At 40.9% G+C, this 15,195-nt stretch overlaps 1 protein-coding gene across 6 annotated transcripts; it reads left to right on the top strand.

Annotated features, from left to right (window-relative positions):
• LOC8083273 (pentatricopeptide repeat-containing protein At1g76280) lies at positions 736–14,856 on the top strand. Of its 6 annotated transcripts, none has more exons than XR_002450117.1 (15): positions 736–1,258; positions 1,341–1,395; positions 1,484–1,538; positions 1,922–2,121; positions 2,211–2,336; positions 3,069–3,251; positions 3,811–4,165; positions 4,241–4,398; positions 8,455–8,550; positions 10,835–11,014; positions 11,232–11,459; positions 12,232–12,375; positions 13,192–13,380; positions 13,501–13,624; positions 13,709–14,856. XR_002450117.1 is itself a non-coding variant. In XM_021453816.1 (15 exons), exons 1-15 carry the CDS (start codon positions 1,245–1,247, stop codon positions 14,180–14,182), a joined length of 2,568 nt encoding a protein of 855 aa, XP_021309491.1. In that variant the 5' UTR covers positions 740–1,244; the 3' UTR covers positions 14,183–14,856. The 6 variants fall into 6 exon arrangements, 5 of the variants coding, with proteins under 5 accessions (XP_021309491.1, XP_021309490.1, XP_021309493.1 ...); XM_021453816.1 differs by having other exon boundaries at positions 740–1,258; positions 1,931–2,121; positions 13,505–13,624; XM_021453815.1 differs by having other exon boundaries at positions 740–1,258; positions 13,505–13,624.

Below are 15,195 nucleotides of genomic sequence, written 5' to 3'. Positions count from 1 at the left end.
GCTTATTTGTTGAATCTGCTAACTATTTAATAGTGTTTTTTAACGAATCAACAAACAATATTTATACGCATAGCTGCAAGCGAATAAGCTGTCGCGTGGGCTGTGCGAGTCGACGCACGGTAACCCGATGTCCTGGACCTAGATCGAGCGGCACCGGTACAGATGATCGTCGTGCCTCGCGACGAGAACATGATTTTAGTTGTTAAAAAGAATCAACGGCGAGATAAAAAAAATCAACAGCACAAAACATATGTGTCTCTATTTTGGACTATCGAGGGAGTAGGGTTTTGTTTAGTTTCTCATAAATTTTGTATTTTTTTTAAAAAATTTTCAATTACATTAAATCTTACAACACATACATAACATCAAAATATAGATTAAAAAATAATTAATTACATAATTTATTTATAATTTATGAAACAAATTTTTAAACCTAGTTAATTTATAATTAAATAATATCTATCAAATACAAACAAAAAATGCTACAATATTCATTTTGCAAATTCTTAAACAACTAAACAAGACCTAAGCACAGCCGAGATTCGAGAAAGGCTGATGTCCCATCGGCGCCGTATAAGGGGCCCCTAACTCTTGGGCTCTTTACGGGCTGAATCAGATCGGGCCATCACTTAAAAGGGCTGGCGTGGAGTGGATTCTATACCTGCCTTATGGATCGTGAGAAAAAGAGTCGGCCCTTGGATCATATTTGGATCGTGAGAACGGCCCTGATCCATACCGCCGCTCCGATGACGCCGTACCCTCGCAGTGACCCGCACGCCGAACCCCAACGTCGCCGCCTCCACCTCCTCCGTCCTACAGCACCGCCCCTCCGCCCCTACTGCGCCGCCGCCTCCTCAGTCTGCCCTACGGCACCTCCTCCTCGGCCTTGGGGCTGCCAGCTTGAGCGACGAGGGCGCCGGAGTGATGCCCTCCGTCCTACAGCGCCGCCCCCTCCGCCCCTACCACGTCGTCTCCTCCATAGTCCGCCCCTACCGCACCTCCTCCTCGGGCTCGGGGCTGCCAGCTTGAGCGGCGTGGGCGGCGGCGCGGTGCCCTGCTCCAGAGATCCATCCCTCGAGCACCGAACCCCTCGTTGCTAGTCTCGCTCTCGCCTGCCTCTCTGCGCGGTGTATACCGCTTCCACCTCCCACGCTTCCTCCGCGCCACCTCTATCTGTGCAGCGACAAACCCAGAGATCATCGTCCCGCCCGCTGGCGAAAGGTGCTCCCTCTTGGCTGCCTGCGATGCAGAGGATACTGTAAGCAAGCTATCTAATGAATGAATGGTTCGGGCTGGTCACGTGGTGTTCTCACAGTCATCTTCGTTTCCGTGTCATTTAGATCGAGGGCCGCTCGCCGGTGCACGAATTCCTCGCCGGCATTCAAATCCCCTCATGTAATGTGCAGGATTTCTTCCTGTACGCTCTATGTTGTTTCGTTTATTTGCGTGTGGGTTAGATGCTAATAATACTGATTTCTTGCAGGCGCAGGCCAATGCAGCAAGTATTCACTCTGAAGACGCCCCAACTTGTTCAAACAGTAAGCGTACTTTCAATTATTTTGGTTTTATTATTGGTTTGTATGAATGTTGTAGTTGGTTTCATGTTTGGATATGCTTGTATGATTATTGATCTGGAAATGGTATGAACAATTCAGATGAATGATGTCAGTGTACGGAAAAACAGTTTAATTTGTTTATATGCCTATTTAGTGCCTTGTCTTTGCCTGCGTAGCATATGGGTTTTTGTTCCTTGAGGCTTGGCTAATTGCATGGTATAACTGATTGTTCTCTGCCTACAACAAGTTTCACTTTGATATACCATGCTTGCTTCATCTTATCATGGTCTCCGAGCTGAATATTACCCTCAGTTCCTCAGTTAACATAATTACTTGTGCATGTCAAAATGTAAACAATGTTACAGTGATTACAGAGTATGATGATTTTACATGGAAGACTAGTTTTGTTAGACCCATGCAATCAGAAGTTGTCAATGCTCTCCGTAGAGGTGACCGGCAGCGAGCATCAATGCTTCTTTCGAACTTTCATCACACTAAAGAAGCACTAACCAAGGAAGATTTTTCTTATATATTGGAGTATTGTGCAGAGGCACCTGATCCTTTGGTAAGTCTACTGTTAAATGCATGTTTTCTTTTCTTTTTTGCCACAGCATGGCTTTGATATAGTCATTTTAATTAGAACTCCATTTGGAGCTTTTCCAATATTTCCAGTTTGTTATGGAAACTTTGGAACTCATGGAGGAGAAGGCCATTGGCATGAGTAAAAGTATCTACAGATATGTCATTAGAGCTCTGAGCAGAGGGGGATATGCGAGGGAGGTACGTAGTACTTCTCTTTTCTCAAGCTAATAGCAATATTAGTAGCACATCATATTCTTTTGTTAAAGATAAACAGACTGCAAGATCAAGGCAAAGCTTCCATTTCCTTGTGATACTAGCTTGGATGTTTGGTCCAAATGCCATAAATGATGCACCATAGATAACAGACGAGGCACTGGTTGAGTGGGTCCGTTATATTCGACTTGTCCCCAGCTTGGGATTTAAAGGCTTTATTCTTGCCGCTTTTGTTGTTGTCATGCTGCCCTTTTGAGGAAGGGTATGGCTACAAATATTTGCCCGCGCACTGATAGCTTGCAGGGAACTTCTGTGTATTTTTAAATGTTCATTTGTAAGAGAGGTGAATTGTAAAGTTAGTTGTAAATTCTGCTGCGCAAGTGTCTCATAAAATTATTAAACAAACATAACGCTGGTTTATGGAAAAAATAAGCATACTGCAGTACTGCACACTGTATTACCATTCGAAATACAAGATAGACAGGCTTAATCACATGCTTGTCTACACATTTAAAAGATTTTGACCCTTTTTAATGTGTTACTTTGATGTGTTGATGGATATTGAGGTAAGTTTATCACTAATTTTTCTTCTTTTAACACAAATTCTGCGTGATCCTGTGGAATTTAATTTCTTTTATGTGTGCTGTATGTTTGACAGCTTAATGAATAGTTTAGCTCCATGCAGTCTGCAAGTTCATAATCTTCTTTCCTATATAGGCACTTCACTGGCTGGCTGTTCTCGGGGAGAAAGAAAGCACTCATGCCACTATACCAATTTTTAATATCTTTCTAAACGCCTTTGGAAGTAGAGCAGATCTGAAGGATGCTGAATGCTGTCTTGAGATACTGGAAAGTCTTTTTCTTGGGAAGTCTGAAATAACATACTGTGAGCTTTTGAAGGTTTGTACGAAGAAATGTTCTTTCTTATATGCCCATTTAATATCAACTCACCTGACTTTTCTGTTGTGGTCACAAGCCTACTTTCATATCAAATTGTTCATTATATATTGCTTCCTCCTTGGTCCATTTTTTAGAAATACTAACATGCTGCTGCCTAAGTAGTTCCTTTTTTGCATATTGTTTTATCTGTGTGGTTTTCACCTCATCCTGAATAAATCAGTATGAAATGACTGTAAATCCATAATGTTTCCTTAATAAATTTTTTCTTAGTATTGTTGCTGATCCAATTTTAGTTTACTCAAGCGAAAATTCTCGTGCCCTTTTATTTTGTGTTTCTTTCATGAAATACTGCATTTCATATGTGCAGTAGCCATCACTATATATTTATGTACCATGGTCGTTGGAAGACATACTTGCCCTTACATGCTAATAGAACTAAATGTTGTGATAGCTTGCTTGTTTGATTTTTTTCAGGCTGAATGTTCATTCTAGCATATCTAATTCATTTTTATATAATATTGTGGCAGCTTCGCTTATTAGTTTGTTTCGTGTTTTTTAGCTTGCAGTGTTACAGGGAAATTTGCCTGCAGCTTATGATATCTGGAAGGACTGCTCTAGGTATTATAGCCCAAGCATTATCACACAAAGGAGATTTATAAGGGCTTTAACTGCACTAGGTGACCTTCAATCTGCATATCACATCTTGCAGCATATGGTAGTCCTTGCCGCACGAAGCTCTGACTATCTGAGGGTGTCTTCTAAAAGAAGATACCAATCATCAAGACTAGACATTCCTGTACCTGCTTTGAATGAATTTGAAGATCTCACCCTTCCATCATGTCAAGGGAAGCTGGCTACTGGCGAACATTTGGTTGATGCTCAGCCTGAGCTATTTGAGGAGAAAACTCAGTCAGGTCTGCATTCCATTTCATGCACCATCCACTTTATTAGTGTATATATAAAACTTATTTTGTTTCAGCTTTGTTCAGGCAATAATCTTTCTTATAAAGGAGTAGATGGTGCTGCAAATACATTGAAGTCTGCACCAAATGCAGTAAAACAAATTTTGAGATGGGCGTTCAACGATGTTTTGCATGCATGTGTACAGTTTAACAACTGTCAGTTAGCTGAGCATTTATTTACAGAGGTAACGAATATATACACCTATATTCCAGTCTATATAATGGCCATGCAATCTATGTGTTGAACTTAACCTTAAATATTTCTCTGAAACTTTGAACATTTCTATCTTTTAGATGGTAGAAATGCCATGTGGCAACATTACATTTGCTAACTTGTTTGGTTCCTCTGCTGCACTGTGTTTGTTCTTAGAATAGGAGGGGTGCTATTTCGTTGATGGAGGATAGCAACCTTGCTTACTGGACATTTATTTGATTTTTTTAGGTGTATATGTATTTTCCTCTTTGTATAAGGATCTTTATGTACATATTTGGGCTTTAGCCCTTCTTCTCAATACAAGCACAGTTCCAAACATGGTATAGAGCCAGCTTCTAGGGTCCACCTGTTGTTCGTCGCCACTGCACAGCCAGTGTGGTTCCTCCAGCCTGCCATCGCCCCGCTGTTCCTGCTGTGCCGGCTGATGCAGGGAGGTAGCAGACACGTCCATCTCGTTGCGGCACCGTGCTGTGCTGCCCATCTGTGTTTTGAGGGGCGGGGGGCGGGGGTGAATGGAAATATGTATGATGATGACATGGCCTCCTACAGGTCTTAGTTTGCAGCATACTGGACTTGGTTAGATGAGGATGCTTGTGCAGTCTCACTGCTAGTATGGTAGAGCGTTTAGCTGCAGATATTATTCAGTTTCACCATGCATCCTCAGATGTGGACTTTTCTTTGTTAGCGTTACGAGCCTTCTGGTCACTCCACCTACATTGCGGCTTTATGGCAGGAGCAGTTGTTGCAGCAGGGTGATGCCACTGTTCAGGAGTTCTTTAACCAGCTACCTGCAGCGTGTTGTGAGCTTGACAGTTGACACTCTTGGTCCTCAGTTGTCTGTTGCCACTTGTGAAGAGCTTTGGCGTACGGCGTACCTATGCCTTTCTGACTCGTTTTTGTGCAGAGTTTGAGCCTCTTCATGCTCAGTTACTTGCTCACGAGCCCTGTGTGTCCCTGATGGGGGCTCTGCTGTTCATAATGGGGAGACCCGTCTTCGGTCTGCTGGATTGCTTCAGTCAGCCTGCTTGTTTGTTTGGTGGTTCGTTCAGCCTGCTTGTTTGTCTTGGCTGTTCCTTCTACACCTTTTGGCTTTACTGCCACTGTGCCCACAGTGCCCTTTTCAGTGGCATCCTCTTTGAGGAGTGGTGGCACTGATGGACTTCACTGTGGAAAGAAGGCCCACTCTTGCTGAGGTGGTTATTCCTCATAGAGTATTGGCAGTGATGCAACTAGTAGCTTGGCTGCTTCTTTCCACATGACTCCTGATTGTACCAGTCTTTCTTCAATTTGTTCTCCTATTCTTCTATTCTTATTACTGTTCAGACCACTGACAGTTCATCTCTTTCTGTTGCCGGACACGCCACTCTATTGTCCTCCTCTTTTCATGTTCCTAGTGTCTCTTATGTTCCCAATCTGATCATGCAGCTAACACTCAATGTATTCTTGGACCAGTGCCCGGGCTGTAAGCTAGGCAAACAGAGCTTCCATATCATTCTAGTGGATTAGTTTCGAAGTGTCCCTTTGATCTTATTCACTCTATGTGTGGGGTTCAGCAGCCTTCGTTTAGAAAGGGGGCCATCATTACTATATCATATTTGTAGATGATTTCTCTCGATTCACCTGGGTTTACTTCAAGAAACATCGTAGTGAGACTTTATCCATCTATAAGACTCTCGCCAAGATGATCCGTACTCAGTTTAACACTTCTATTCGTGCTTTTCATCTTTCGGGTGATCTACGGTAGTTCCTATTTGAGCAGGGCACTCTTCCTCAATTCTCTTGCCTTGGTGCTCACACTCAGAATGGTGTGCTGAGCGTAGGCATTGTCATATTCTTAATACTGTTCATGCTCTTATTATTGCTTCTTCTGTTCTACCTCACTTTTGGGCTGATACTGTGTCTACTGCCACTTATTTGATTAACATTCAGCCTTCCTGTGCCTTTCATGGTGGAATCCCATTTTAGCATCTCGGGGCAAGATACCTGACTACTCAAATCTTCGTCTTTTTGGTTGTTTGTGCTATGTTCTTGCACCCCATGAGCGCAATACATTTAGTGTTTTCATGGGCTATAGTGCTGAGCAGAAGGGGTATCGTTGTTGGGATCCTGTTGCTCGCCACATGCGGATTTCTCATAATGTTACTTCTGATGAGTCTGGCCCTTTCTACCCTCATCCCTCTGATATTTCAGCAACCGCTGTTGTTAAGCCCCTTTCTTTCTTGGCTTCCTTGATACCCCTATCCCCATTGTGTTTCTTCCTACCACCACCTCCCACTATCCCACTATTGTGCCTTCTCCCCAACCATCTTTACTGTCTTATCTTGGGACCATTTATGGTTCTGAACCGCCTGTGATCCACTCCTGCAGCCATCTCCAACGAATCGAGGATCCTTTGCCTTTTGTTACATCATCTTTGGATGTGACTCGTGCTAAGCTACCTTCTGTTGAGGATCTTTCTTCTCAGCCGTCCTCTCGTTATAACCTTCAGGATTGTGGGCCGCTCAAGCCTGCAGACTGTTATGGTTATCGTGGTGCCATTCGTCATCCATAATGACAACATGTGATGAGCAAGGAGATCACTGCTCTTGAGAGCACTGGCACATGGGATCTTGTTCTCTTTCTTCTCATGTTCGTCCCATCACGTGCAAGTGGGTTTATAAGATTAAGACTTGCTCTGATGGCTCTCTTGAGCATTATAAGGCTGTCTTGTAGCCCATGGCTCTCAGCAGGAGCACAAGCGTGACTCTGATGAGACTTTTGCCCCTATGGCTCACATGGCCAGTTGGCCACTATCGAAGTCTTCTTACTGTGGCCTCTATTTGTGCATGGTCTATCTCTCAACTTGATGTGAAGAATGCCTTCCTTAATGGTGAACCTCATGAGGAGGTGTATATGCAGCCACCCCCTGGGTACTCTGTTCCTGAGGGCATGGTTTGTCGTCTTTGCCATTCTCATGATCCTTCCTTGTTTATCCATACTTCATCTTGTGGCTAGACCCTTGTTGTCCTATATGTTGACCCTCTTTGTTACTTTCTTGGGATTGAGGTCTCTTCCTCTTCCGAGGCTTTTATCTGTCTCAAGAAAAGTACATTCATGATCTTCTGATCGTTCTTCTCTCACTGATCAGCGCACTGTAGAAATGCCCATGGAGCTTAATCTTAATCTTCATCTTCTCTCATTTGACGGTGAACCTCTTGCTGATCCCTTACTGCTACATTGTTGGGAGGCCTGGCCATTTCAGTCAGCTTGTTTCTGCTACCACTCAGCTCCAATATAGTCATCTCCTTCCTTTTTTTGCATTATCTGTGGAACCATTTCTCATCGTATGTTCTTTCTATGCTCTAGCTCTCTCCAGCTCCAAGCATACTCTGATGCTACTTGGGCCTCCGATTGTTGCTCTCTTTCTGCCTACTGTTTTCTTGGTGTCTCACTCATTGTTTGGAAGACTAAGAAGCAAATAACGGTTTCTCGTTCTAGTGCTGTAGTGCAATGAGTTGCGAGCTATGGCCCTTGCTACTGCAGAGTTTACTTGGCTATGGTGGTTACTTGAGAATTTTGGTGTCTCTATTTCTGTGCCGACAACTCTTCTGTCTGACAGTACTGGTGCTCTCAGCATTGCTCGCGATCTGGTGAATCATGGGCTCACTAAGCATATTGGTGTTAATGCTTCTTGCACTCTGGCACAGCTGCAAGATGGTGTTGTTGCACTAAGCTTTGTGCCTTTCAGACAAGAGCCCAACACTGTTTCTAGTTATCCAAACTCAGTTTGAAATATGTATTTTCCTCTTTGTTTAAGGGTCTTTATGAATTCCTACTTAAGATGGTCACCAACATAGACCATGAAATCTATTTGAACCATTACTCTTCAAACAGTTTTGGTCCTGTAGAGAAATTTGATTCTGAATTTTGATGAGTTCTTCGTAATTTTGTTAAGTGTCATCAGTGTAAAAGGTAAGGGATTGGGGAATATTTACAAAAAATCTCATATGTGTACAAACTGTATTGGTAATTTGATTTTTCTTTGCAGATGCAAAAAATTGGATTGCAACCATCAAGTTTTACATATGACGGCTTTGTTAAGATTGTGATAGCTGGGAAAGGAATTGCATATGCCAACAAAGTGGTATGCTACCAGCAGCTTTGCTGTTTATGATCCTGTGGCCTGAAAGGACATCTCACTAAATTGATGATGACATACACCATTTTTTTAATTTTTAGTTGTATTGCTCTGATTTCTGTTAGGCCATGTTCGGATGGAGGGGATTGAATCCCCAAGCAGAACCAATCCAGAGAGCAATTGAGTGGATCCCTCCATTGTCACTCAAACCCCTTGAGGATTAAATCCCTTCTTTCCCATTCTCATTCTCCGGTGTTCGGTTAATCCCTCTTCTTTCCCTGTTCAGTTGTATTAGGTCATCAACCACAGTTCCAGCTTTTTTACATAGATACATAGAAAAATGGATGTACCCAAAAGTCAAAGCGACTTATAATTTGGAACGGAGGGAGTAATTAAACAATATGAAATTGAAGTATGAGACATGTTTGCCTTAATGCAACCAAACACTAAAAATGTACAGTTACACTGACACAAAATTGCAATTATGGCCATTGTCCTCTTTTCAGAGGTTAAGGTAAACAAATAGAAACATCATTTATACTATATAATATCATAAAATTAATGGGGATAAGTAACACCATTCAGTGGCACTATGGTTAAAAAAAAAAGATAACTCGACACTATATAGAGAGCAATCACAATCGGCATTCAGAAATCACACACAAACAGCTTCAGAAGCATGCAAGAACTAGTAGTACAAACCAGTGTCTGGCTGTCTGCAAGATATGCTTTATGTAACAACAAAAAGTAGAAGAATAAAGAGTAGACAGATAGGCCTGAAAGAACTTTACTCCCATTTCATAATATACCATTGCATAATTAATGTTGATGTGCCAACATTAAAATTCATGAGTAAACTTACTATCAGCTAATTTAGAACTCCATGCAGCTTCTTTTTAATAAAATTCCCAAAAATAAATGTTTAAAGCTGAGTAATAGTAGAATAAACATGAACTGATCAGACATGCATACTAACGATTATTTTGTAGATTCAGCAATCTAGATTGGTCGTGGTTGGTTTGCACTAGTTTGCTTGAGACTTGGGGAGATGTCTGGTAAGTAATAGTCTAACAGAGATCACTAGAAGCAAAAAGGAGAAAATCCATTGAAATCGAAACATTATGGTTAATCGTGATAGCTTGATGCATAGGCCGATGATGAACTGATGCATAAACTGAATATTCAGTATGTTGCTAACTCTCATACAAACAATGCCTATGCCTACTGCTCTAGCTAGTGTAATTATGAGATTCATACTGATTCACAAGAAGCGCTCGTAGTAGTCAGGGATGAAAACAGAATTCACAAATTGAGTCTTCCTTGACGAGGTAAGAAAATAATGAATAAACCAGTTAATCTTGTGGATAAAAATAACCGAGCTTGATCGAACAAGTCATAGAACCGGCCGCTGAACTAGGTAGAACGGAGACAGAAAGAACATTGCCTCACTGGTCACCGTGGAGGTCGCTCGGTGTGCTTGTCAACTCAAGAACCCTACAGCATGGAAGAGGTGAGGGGAAACTTACAGGCGAGAAGGTGGCTTCCTAAGTCTACCTCGCCTCCGTGACGATGCTTCCCCTATGTGCTTGTAGCCGACGCATCCCCTGAAGCACTCCAGCCGTTGCGAGCCCTCCGCAACAATGCGAGTACCTAGTGACCTGGCAGCGGGTTGTGCGCTCGCCTCCGTGGGGAATTTCCATGACTAATGCGGAATGGGTGGAAACCAGGTTGGGGTGGAGGGTAATCGCCTGGAATAGGACGGGGCAGGATCCTCGGGTCGGCTAACCAAACGCCACTTTCACGGTGAGCCGGGCTTGAATCCGCTTCGGGAGCATCCCTGTGGATCGGGCCGCGATCCCCGCGGGGAATGGCCTAACTGAACAAGGCCTTAAAGTAGATTGAGACTCTATCTGATTATTATTAGGATACTGCAATGTTAAGAATATTTTTACCTACTCTCTTCGAAAGCCACTATGCAAAATTGAGCTATACCTGTAATATTGCTATTATGTCCTCTAACTATGGTCCATTTTACTTGCTCAAGACATCATTAGTCTTGAGTGTGCATGTCAGGCTATTATATTTTCTATATGTCAACAAAACAATAAAACTATAATGTAGCAGCACTTTAATATTACATTATCACTTTTACGCGACAAATTTAATTACTTTTACATGTATTGAAAATTTGAAAGGTTTGACTTCACAGTCCACATATTCGGACAATATCGATTTTATTTGGAGTTAGCATTATTTTCTCACGTATATCTTATATTCATATGTTTTCCAGATTAAAGCCATGGAGAGAAGAGGCATTGGACTTTACAGTGATACACTTGCTGCTCTCTCAGTAGGTCATAGCAATAGTTCACAGTTGGATTTGGCTGAGGAACTTTTGGAAAGAATTTCAGAGATAAAACCGAAGCATATACATGCCATCAATGCTTTGCTTTCTGGATGTGCGATTATGGTAATGCATTGAATCTGGAAATAGATTTTATGATATTGGGTTTCTGTCCCTTCCGCTGAATCTTCAAATGCTTGATGATCTACATAACGTCCACATCCACTGAAAGTAGTTTTCCTGTCACTGCACCAGCCTGTCAAATTAAAGTAATTAAAGTTTTTGTTTCATTAATAAGAAGAATGAACTGAACCTCTCCTCCCCCTCCCCCTTTTCTTGGCAGAATGAACCAGAAAGAGCTGTGCGCATACTAGCTAAAATGAAACATGTGAACATGAAGCCAACTCTCAGGACATATGAACTTTTGTTTTCTCTGTTTGGATATGTAAATGTTCCTTATGAAGAAGGAAATGTGCTCTCTCATGTTGATGTTTCCAAAAGGATAAGTATCATTGAGATGGACATGTTTAACAATGGAATCCAACACAGCTTTGTGTCTATGAAGAACTTGGTAAGCCTTCTTTCCATGTACTGTAGAGATATAAGATATTTGGCAATAGTGTGTATCCAGTTAGAAACCAATTCCATCTGGTTGCCTTTTCACATTGTCCAAATCATGCTTTAACTTGTCCGAATAAGAAAATAGCTGATTTATACTTGTCTTAATCTTCTCTGTTTCTATCTAAAATTCCCTGTGAACTGTGACTGTTACTACTTGGTAATAAGTCCACTACTATTTCCAGTGGTCAACTTAGTACTCCCTCCATACCCATAAAACAAGTCGTTTTGGACAATGGCACGGTCTCCAAAGTCTAACTTTGACTTCTTGTTTTTTATAAAAATATTTATCAAAAAGTGGTATAGATATATTTTTATGAAAGTATTTTTGAAGACAAATCTATTCATATGGTTCTCATATTTTCAAACTCAACAACTTAAAAGTTATTCATGATTTATATTCCCAATGTTTGACCTAAACCTTGTCCAAAACGACTTGTTTTATAGGTATGGAGGGAGTATATTTTTATGGTAATCGGAAGCACCATCCGAACAGTATCCTTGTTGTTTTGTCAAAAGTCTGAATATTTTCTCGGCAGCTAGTTCCACTGGATGTCATAACCCAAAATCTTGCCAGTTAGTCACAGACAGTTTACTGATTGAATTATCATCATGCCATCTATAAAAGTTTCTGGTATTGGTTGTGGTTTAACTTGCCAGTCACATCCCTCAGTGCTTCTTATGCTGAAAAAAATCCTTTGAATGTTCTATTTATTCTGTTTCAGATACGAGCTTTTGGATCTGAGGGGATGATAGAGGAAATGCTGAGGTACCTGAATATAGCAGAAAATATTTTGTGGAACATAAATCCTTATCAGAAGAGTGATCTATACAGCATTGCGTTGCATGCTCTGGTTGATGCGAAGGAAGTACGTATCGACAACCTATTAAGTTTGTTCCGATGTGACAAAATGAGGATTATTTTATCGCTTCTCTTTGTAAAGCATGTAAATCTAGTTGTAACAGCTATTTTGGCTCATTTAATCTCGCTGAATTTGATGGAGATCCCAAGTGCAGTCACCAGTTGTAGTTACGGTGTTATGCAACCACCAAAGAAATTTTAGTTACAGTGTTAAGCAATCATTGCTAAACTGGGCATGGAATCAATAATAAAAAAATTTCTAAATAATTCAATATTCATTCACTTTACTTGCTTATTTGCAAAATTCAGGTTCAGATTGTTTCTGTGTTACGGATTATATAGCATGCAGTTCTTTTCTTTTGTACTACCTAAAGCTATAGTATATTCGGAGTTTTTAGTTGAAATCTGATAGTACTCCCTCCGTTCCAAATTGTAAGTCGTTGTAGCTTTGTCCTAAGTTAAACTTCTCTAGCTTGACTAAGTTTATAGAAAAATGCATAAACATCTACAACATCAAACTAGATTCATTAGATACACCGTGATATATAGTTTGATATCACAGATGTTAATGTACTTTTCTATAAACTTAGTCAAAGCTAGACAAGTTTGACTTAGGACAAAGCTGATACAACTTAAAATTTGCAGTGGAGGGAAGTATGCTACAACACTCCGTAGACTGTATATTGTCAAAGTTTTCGTATGGGAAGTGTTCATGTTGGTTTGGTACTTTGGTGCCAAACTGAAATTTCATTGCATGACTGCATTTTGCAGATATTGAACTTGTTGTGTAAATCTTGATCCATGTTTCGTTTCTGGTTTGCAGACTCACAGAGCAGTAATGATCTTCAAAATCATGAGATCATGCAGCCTTCCAACTAATATTTTAATTTATAATACCATGATAGAGTGCTGCAAATGGCTGCCATGTTTCAAATCAGCTAGTGCTTTGCTGTCTTTGATGCTCCGGGATGGCTTCAATCCTACGGTTGTGACTTTTACATCACTCCTGAAGGTAAGTCTGGCTAAGAATAATACATACTATGTCTTTTAGATCTATCATATTACCAATCACATATTAGTTGGGTTGACTTTTAGTGTTCTGATTGATCTCATGTCTTTTTCATGATGTAAGATAGGTTGTATTAGCAAATGATGATTTTGAATGGGCTCTGGATCTGCTTGATATATGCAAGATTGAAGGACTTCAGCCTGACATACAGATTTTCAACACAGTACTCTCACATGCATATGCTAGAGTATGTTTATGATAGAAATCATATATTTTTCTTCCCCTGCTAAAGTGATGCTGAAGTTAAACTCATTTTGTTCATTCATCACAGGGTAAAATTCATGTCCTTGAATATATTGTGGAGTGTATACACCGAGCAAAAATCCAACCTGACCCATCAACACTTTGGTACACATTTTGTGCCTATGAGGAACATGAACTGTACAACACTGCAATTGAGGCATTGCTAGTCCTCAGCATGAGAATGATATCTGAGGATGTCAGCATTCTTAGTGAGAAAAGAATTGTTTTTGAAGATCTAATCCTCAGTGAAGAGCCTGATGCTGAATTGAGAATCATAAGGGCATTCCAAGCAGGTGAAGAATTTTTCGCGACGGCTTTACTGAACCTAAGATGGTGTGCCACAATGGGCGCCACCATATCTTGGTCACCAGAGGAGAGTCTTTGGGCAAGGAGGCTGGCATCCTCGTATGATGCTAACAAGAGACCACATATAAACCCCTCGGATGTTCCTAAATCTTGGAGAAGGAACCAACTTAACCACCCGTATTGGAAAGCTTACTGAAACAGCAGATTCATTGGTCTCTGTCTAGTGGCTCACAGGATGAAGGCAAATCTCCCTGTTGTCTATGATAACATTGTTGTGTTCTGTTTTGCTGGTTAACATGATTGCAGTGCGATCGGGCCTCCCTACCTATCGTGAAGCTTGATCATGAAACATGCAGCGGTTTATCATTTCCTTCCCTTCCGCAAGGGGCTGACCTAATGGCCTTGTTGTACCGTTTTCAGGCTTCTAGGCCAACAGCTCTATGATCCAATTCTTTTATATTACTTGATAGGTTGCTCACTTGATTGTACGGGCTGTTAGGAGCATTAGCTTTGCAAAATTTGTAGGAATGTATATGATGGTGGCGAAGGTCAAGTCACATGGCAGTGACAGAAGAATTAGAGGTGTTACAAGTTACAATAGCTGGAACCCAAAACTTGTTGTGGTTAATTTGATGGTGTTTGGATTTTGGAACGATGATGTTATAATTGCAATTTATTGTGACAAAGGTAGATTGTAGAAGGATGGCGATGCATCTGGTATCACTGATTGACCTGTTACCGCGTGGTACTGGGTTGGTCTTTGTTGTACTCTGGCAGGTCGTTTCGTTGACTTTGTAGCTGCTCGAATAACAGCCATCTGTAAGATCATTTGTCTATCATAATTATCATCCACTTGGTTTTCCTCCTTTCCATCTGATTTGCACCTTTTTAATTGTATGGCTGGTAACATTTAGGGCTTGTTTAGATCCAAAAACTTTTTTGGATTTTAACACTGTAGCACTTTTGTTTTTATTTGACAAATATTGTCCAATCATGGAGTAACTAGGCTTAAAAGATTCGTCTCATGATTTACAGGTAAACTGTATAATTAGTTATATTATTTATCTATATTTAATGTTTCATGCATGTGCCGTAAGATTCGATGCGATGGGAAATGTTGTAAAGTTTTGGATTTTTGGGTGCATCTAAACAAGGCCTTACTCCCTCTGTTCTAAATTATTAGATGTTTTAGCTTTTGTAGATCCACGG

This window comes from Sorghum bicolor, chromosome 2 (assembly GCF_000003195.3).
Source record: "Sorghum bicolor cultivar BTx623 chromosome 2, Sorghum_bicolor_NCBIv3, whole genome shotgun sequence".
Lineage (NCBI taxonomy): Eukaryota > Viridiplantae > Streptophyta > Magnoliopsida > Poales > Poaceae > Sorghum > Sorghum bicolor.
This window is presented reverse-complemented; position numbering and strand designations above follow the sequence as displayed.